This window comes from Cebus imitator, unplaced genomic scaffold, assembly GCF_001604975.1.
Source record: "Cebus imitator isolate Cc_AM_T3 unplaced genomic scaffold, Cebus_imitator-1.0 Scaffold31, whole genome shotgun sequence".
Classification (NCBI taxonomy): domain Eukaryota; kingdom Metazoa; phylum Chordata; class Mammalia; order Primates; family Cebidae; genus Cebus; species Cebus imitator.
In genome coordinates this window covers 9,530,027-9,536,261 of record NW_016107346.1, presented here as the reverse complement: position 1 = coordinate 9,536,261, position 6,235 = coordinate 9,530,027, and the positions used below count along the sequence as shown (strand labels likewise).

Sequence of the window (6,235 nt, the reverse complement as noted above, 5' to 3'; positions counted from 1 at the left end):
GCCTTAGCCTCCCAAGTAGCTGGGAGTACATGCACATGCCACTATGCCTGGCTAATTTTTTTGTATTTTAAGTAGACAGGGTTTCACCATGTTGCCCAGGCTGGTCATGAACTCCTGACCTCAGTGGATCCTCCTGTCTCAGCTTCCCGAGTAGCTGGGACCATAGGTGCACACCACGACACCCAGATAATTACTTTTTATTTTTTGTAGCATTGGGAGGTCCCTATGTCCCCCAGGCTGGTTTTGAACTCCTGACCTCAAGTGATCTGCCCACCTCGGCTTCCCAGAGCGCTGGGATTACAGATGTGAGCCACCACATCCAGCCCGAATTTTCCTCAAGTTCAAAAATTCCTGACGAAGGTTTAGCTAAAATATTTGGTGAGTCACCCCCTTCCCTGTGGAACCTCGGGTTGGATTTGAAGAGTTGTGTGCATGGCCCTCATTGTCTCCCAGGTAACCTGTTCTTGCTGCTGTGAAGGGAAGGCAGGTACTTTTCCTTGAGGCTAGAATCTGTTTGCCTAAGTGTCGAAGTCTCAAGAAATTAAGCAAAACGTAGATGATACACACCTGGAAAAGACCCTACTGAGCATGAGTGGAGCAGTGGGAGCCGTGTGGGAGCTCATTGAGACTGCAGCGTCAGATGCCACCTTGCACCAGCGGCAGCACACCTGCCTTGCCAGTTTCTGCTCTGAGGCCCTGGTTGTCAGTCCTAACTGAGCATGAGAACCCCTAGGGCAATCCTCTCTTTAATAATTGAGACATTCCACACACACCCCGAATCAGATTTTGGGGTGTGGGGATAGACCTTCGAATTTGTAGTTTTCTATCCCTCCAGGGGACACCAGGCTGCAACTCACTGGTCCCTACTCTAAACCTTCCGTTGAACATGTGAGAAAAACTAAGGCCCAGGGAAGCCCTCTAGCAGAGAGCTGAGACGAAGAAAAGGGTTCTGAACCACAGCCGTCTGCTGAAGGAAGCTGTCCAGATGCCAGTGCAGTCTCTCCTACGGGTGCCTGGGCCTTGCGTCAGGAGGGGAGGTCGAGGGTCGCCTTAGGTGTGGGAAGGAGCTCCAGGGAGAGTGGTGCTGATGCTTCCCCTTGGGTTAGGAGGCATTTGGATCACACAGCGATGCCTGCACATTCCCGGTTGCAAGAGAGTAGATCTCTGGACACCCGATAGGCCTCCGTTCTGGCAGCTGTCCATGGCCAGGAGCGCTGGGCTTGCTCCTCCCCATGGGAACCATCACACAGGCCTCAGGCAGTCTGCATAGATGACAGCCTGGCAGGTGACCAGGCTGGGATGAGTGAGCAGATGTGGGTAGCACTTGCGGTCCCCCTAGCTGTGCCTTCAGCACCTGCTGCCTAGGAGGCAGAAGCCTTGTTCTCCACCTTGCAGGTGACCCCAGTGTCTCTGAATCTAGCCGCGTATGTGTAGGAGTCAGGTGATTGCATCTGAGGATGGGAGTCGGGTTGGGGGTTTGGGAAACATCCATGATCCTTCAAGGGCCCATTGACCTGCCCAGTACATGCCAGGTGGGCCTTGGCATTGGAGGCCACAGCTCAACTCTGCGGTTCCTGCTGGGCAACATTTCCAGGGACTCATAGATCAGCAAGGTCATCAAGGAGGGGTGGTGAGAGCAGCTCCTCATTGTCCTGGTGACCCTGATGTTTAATTTTCTGATGTCTCTGTGGTGAGCTCCTGTTGCGTCAAGTGAATAGAGACCACCGAGAACCAACCGCCCTGGAAATGCACTCAGAATAGATACAGGACGAGTGGGGTTTGTGAGGACTGTTTTCTGTGGCTTAGCAAGGAAAGCCTGGAGAGGAAGGTAAAACTGCTGCTTCCCAGGGAAGCCAGAGGCCTGAGAACTTAAAAGGGAAGGAGAACGTAATATATTTTAAAAATGTAACCCTGAGGAATTGGCAACAGTTTTATAAACAAAGAGCTTTCTGAGCTTATTCCATCTCCCTGGAAATGTTGCCCAGCAGCTTTCTGTTCTGCTTTGTTTCTGCCCCCATAGCTCCCACCCCTGTTTTTGTGGGTGCAATTTCATGCAGAACATTTGTACACAAGCTTCAAATCCTCTGAGGACAGCTTTCCCCTTTAGGTCTGTCAGGTCCCAGGCAGTCCCAATGCTACCGAAGTGTTGGTGTCAGGCTCCTTGCTCCACATCCTTCTTCAACAGCACGAGGGGTGGGGTGGAGTGTGTGAGTTGTGCGTGATCTTGGTGCGGGCTGTGGCTGGCCTGCAGCACCCCTTCAATGACTGCTTCAAGGGCTTTTCATGATGCTTGTAGCTCATGAGTTAGTGTTTCCTAGAGGCTGTTTCCAGGTGTCTTGCATGTCACACACTGTCCCACTGGGGCTGGAGGGAGATCAGGAGGACCAGATTGTTGGTGGAGGGAGTTGACAGACACATTGAATGTTGGTGAACAGGAGTGACCTTGGGTCTCAGTAAATACTGTAGTCAACTGAATCCAGAGCCCAGCCTCACCAGCAGGGCCCACTTCTTCCTCCGGAAGTCTGCTCAGCTGTGTGTTTGTGTTCTGGCTGCCGCAGGCCAAGCTGGTTTTCTTCCCCTCCTGTCTTCCCTGGCCCTTGCTTTGTAGCTGTGTGGCTGTGTCATGTCTGGCTCTCCTTTCCCACTATCTACATGGCTCAAGGAGGCGCACCACACAGCAGGTCGCCTTCCTCTCTGAACCCCCAGCATCTTGTACTGTTTCTCTGCAGAGATAAGGCTGGGTGAAGGCTTGTGCGAATGATGTGCAGTCTTCTACTCTAGGCCAGTCTCCACTGTAGAAGAGGATTATGATCTTTAGGAGCATGAGCTTGATTCCTCCGTACAATAATGGGTCACACAACTGAGTGGCCAAGATCATCCCGGTGAGGGGAGTCCGTGTGTTACCATAATTGCTGTACCAGTTAAGAATGTACCTGGCAGGTGGGGGGCTGGGGAGGGCTAGCTTTAGAAGAAATACCTAATGTAGATGATGGGTTAATGGGTGCAGCAAACCACCATGGCATGTGTATACCTATGTAACAAACATGCATGTTCTGCACATGTATCCCAAAACTTAAAGTATAATTTAAAAAAAAAAAAATAATGTACCACCTGGCTGTAATTTCCTAAAAACCTGACTTACAGTAGCTTAAACAAAGAGTGGTTAATTTTCTTTCTGGCACAGCAATCTGGGGGAGGCCACTGTGGCTGTGGTGCAGGAGGTCAGGAAAGGCTGCTTCTCTGAGGTCATCGGGGACCTCCCCAGTGCTTGTGTGGCAGAATGACAACAGGAAGAAGGAGAATTAGGACACTGAGTATCATGAGATTTGGGGTCATATATCTTTAGTGGGCAGTGTTTGCTGCCCCAGATGTCTCATGCAATGAAAATGTTCTAGAAATGATTTAGGTAGCTGGAGTTTCCTTCCCTAAGACAAGGCATTTACAGCATAAGGTCCAATATCTATTGAGTTTGTGTTATGCATTCATTGTATTCATAGTCTGCTTTAGGTACTTAGCAAAATATTGCTGGTATTAACATGCCTTTGTTTGCTTCACTGGAGATGAAATTCTGCTGCAAGTGTTTTCTCAGGTTCCATATGACCCATCATTTGATGAAACAAGAACAGCAGTCAGATCCATTACAAAGAGGGAAACACAAAAAAGCAAGTATATGTTGTTAACATGATATGTGTTGTACATACCTCTACAGACCTCTGTATTGTCTCAAATGTGTGATGCTAGCGTTTTAGCATTCCTTAAATTAACTACTGGGGGGCAAAGTCAAACTGAGATGTGAAGAACGCTCTGAAATTCTCTCTACAATCTTCCACCCAATATGGGAGTCTATAGGCTACAGTGCGAATGTCCCTGTATTTTGGGGTGATCCCTGATGTGCAGTGTAAGGCAGGTTCTGCCACTCTGGAGGCTATTCAGAGAACAGAAACCTGTTTTGCAAGTGAGGTTCACTGTTCCTTGTAACAAAAGCTATGAGAAGTATAATCACTTTCTATTTGCCCACTCTTTATAGATCACTGCCCATGAGTGCCGCAGTCATTGGCTTGGGAGAGCAAAGTCTTCCTACATCCCTCCCTGTCACCCCCACCATCACTCCACCCCAGCCTCTGTAAAATATTTGCCCAAAGAAGCAGAGGTGATTTCTCCTCCAGCACGGATGCTCCAATGCTAAGGCTGAGAGAAAGCAGCTGGCCACATATGCAAAAATAATGCACATTAACCCTAAATCACACAAAGAACAGAGAAACCCTGTAAGGTGGATATCATATGCATTAGGGAGAAAAGTAAGAATGAGTAATTAGTTATCAGAATAAGCCAGCTATGTGTGCCATGAATTATAAGACTCTCAGTAAAGCAATTTAGTAATCACTCTGCCAATGCATTCCATAAGCCACTGGATTGAGAAAAGACATGAATATTTCACTGCATAATCTCATTAGCTTGCCCTGCACCATGTTTTACGACGCTCCCCTGGCTGATACATTATGAGGAACACGTTTTTAGCGAAGTGCTTGCATGATTAAGTGTATCTAGTCTTAATGATTCATCAGTGCCTCCTTAACAGAGAACTGTGCATTTGTCTTTTATTGGATCAAAGTGGTTGTACTTGAAATCGTTTGGCATATACCACGTGGGCCTTTCTACCACTTTTCCTGTAGAGTTAAACCTGCCATGTGCACAGATCACTCAATGGCTATGCATAATGTCTGTCAAGAGACCATGTGAAAATGAACTTAGCTCCTGGTGTTGTGTTGGAACTTCAGATGCTCGCGGACACTTCATGAATGCTCTGTGACACTCAGAATAGGGGGGTTCAGGCCAAGTGCATGATGCTCTCCACAAAATGCTGTGCAGAAGAGTATCAGTTTAAAAAGAATATCTGAAGATCCAATGAAAGACTTAATCACAGCTGTGGTTGATTTTCCCATAGGCTATTCCCAACAAAAGAGCTTGAAAGATGCTACATTTGCGTCAGGTTCAAATGAGCGAGAGGAACATTTGGCTAAAATATTTGGTAAGTAACCTCCTGCTATGAGACCTTTAGCCTGTGTTTGAAGAGTTGCATGCTTGTCCCTGGTTGTCTCTCAGGTAACCTGTTCCTGCTGCTTTGAGGGGAAAGCAAGTGCTTTGCCTTGAGGCTAGAATCTGTTTCTCCACGTGTCAAAACCCTAATAAATTAAGCCAAATGTAGAAGATAAACACCTGGAAAGGATCCTGCTCCTCAAAGAGTGACCCATGGAGCAGGAGCAGGGCTATCATCTGATAACATGAGAATCCCCTGGAGAGACTTAAAAAGAGACACACCTTGGCCAGATGTGGTTCCTCATACCTATGATGGCAGTGCTTTGGGAGGACCAGGCAGGAGGATTGCTCAGGGACAGAAGTTCGGGAGCAGCCTAGGCAACATAGCAAAACTCCCTCTCTCTAAAAAATAAAAACCAAAAACACTCACCCCCCCGCCCCCTGCAAAACATGACAAATTAGCCAAGTGTGGTGGCATATGCTGTGGTCAATCTTTTGAGCCCAGGAGTTTGAGGCTCCTGTGAGCTATGATTGTGCCACTGTACTCCAGCCTGGGCAACAGAGCTACACTGTCTATTAAAAGAGAGAGAGTGAGAGAGAGAGACATCTTGTTTCACTTTTAGTGGTCAGATCTTGTGAGGTAGGGAGTCAGTTTGCATCACTGGCCAACATGGTGAAACCCCGTCTCTACTAAAAATACAAAAATTAGCTGGATGTGGTGGCGTGCGCCTGTAGTCCCAGCTACCCAGGAGGCTGAGGCAGGAGAATCGCTTGAACCTATTCATGGCGGAGGACATTGCATTGGGTCAAGATTGTGCCCCTGCATTCCAGCCTGGGCAACAGAATGAGATTCCATCTCAAAAAAAGAAAAAAAAAGTTCAGAAATAAATGCATTTGTCTACGGTCAATTGATTTACAACAAGGGTGGCCAAGCCAACAGTGGGGTAATAACAGTCTCTTCAACCAATGGTCCTGGGAAAACTGGAAGGCCACAGGCAAAAGAACGAAGCTGGGGAGAAAAAAAAAAGAATGAAGCTGGATCATTAACTTATACCATACACAAAAATTAAAACTCAAAGTGAGCCAAAGATCTAAATTCATGAGCTAAAACTATTAGTCTCTTAGAAGTAAACATAGGTGAAAATCTTCATGACCTTGAATTAGGCATGTGGTATCTTAAGTTTGACACCAAAAGCAG

At 47.4% G+C, this 6,235-nt stretch overlaps 1 protein-coding gene across 1 annotated transcript in view; it reads left to right on the top strand.

Annotated features, from left to right (window-relative positions):
- Window positions 1–251: 251 nt before the first annotated feature.
- The window catches only part of CUNH2orf92 (chromosome unknown C2orf92 homolog), a gene marked incomplete at its 5' end in the record, with an annotated part of 32,901 nt that continues 26,917 nt past the window's right edge, over window positions 252–6,235 (top strand). Inside the window, 3 exons of the mRNA XM_017524081.2 lie at window positions 252–378; window positions 3,561–3,662; window positions 4,946–5,029. Of these exons, the coding sequence (XP_017379570.2) occupies window positions 252–378; window positions 3,561–3,662; window positions 4,946–5,029 (313 nt within the window). The remainder of the gene's footprint in view (window positions 379–3,560; window positions 3,663–4,945; window positions 5,030–6,235) is intronic.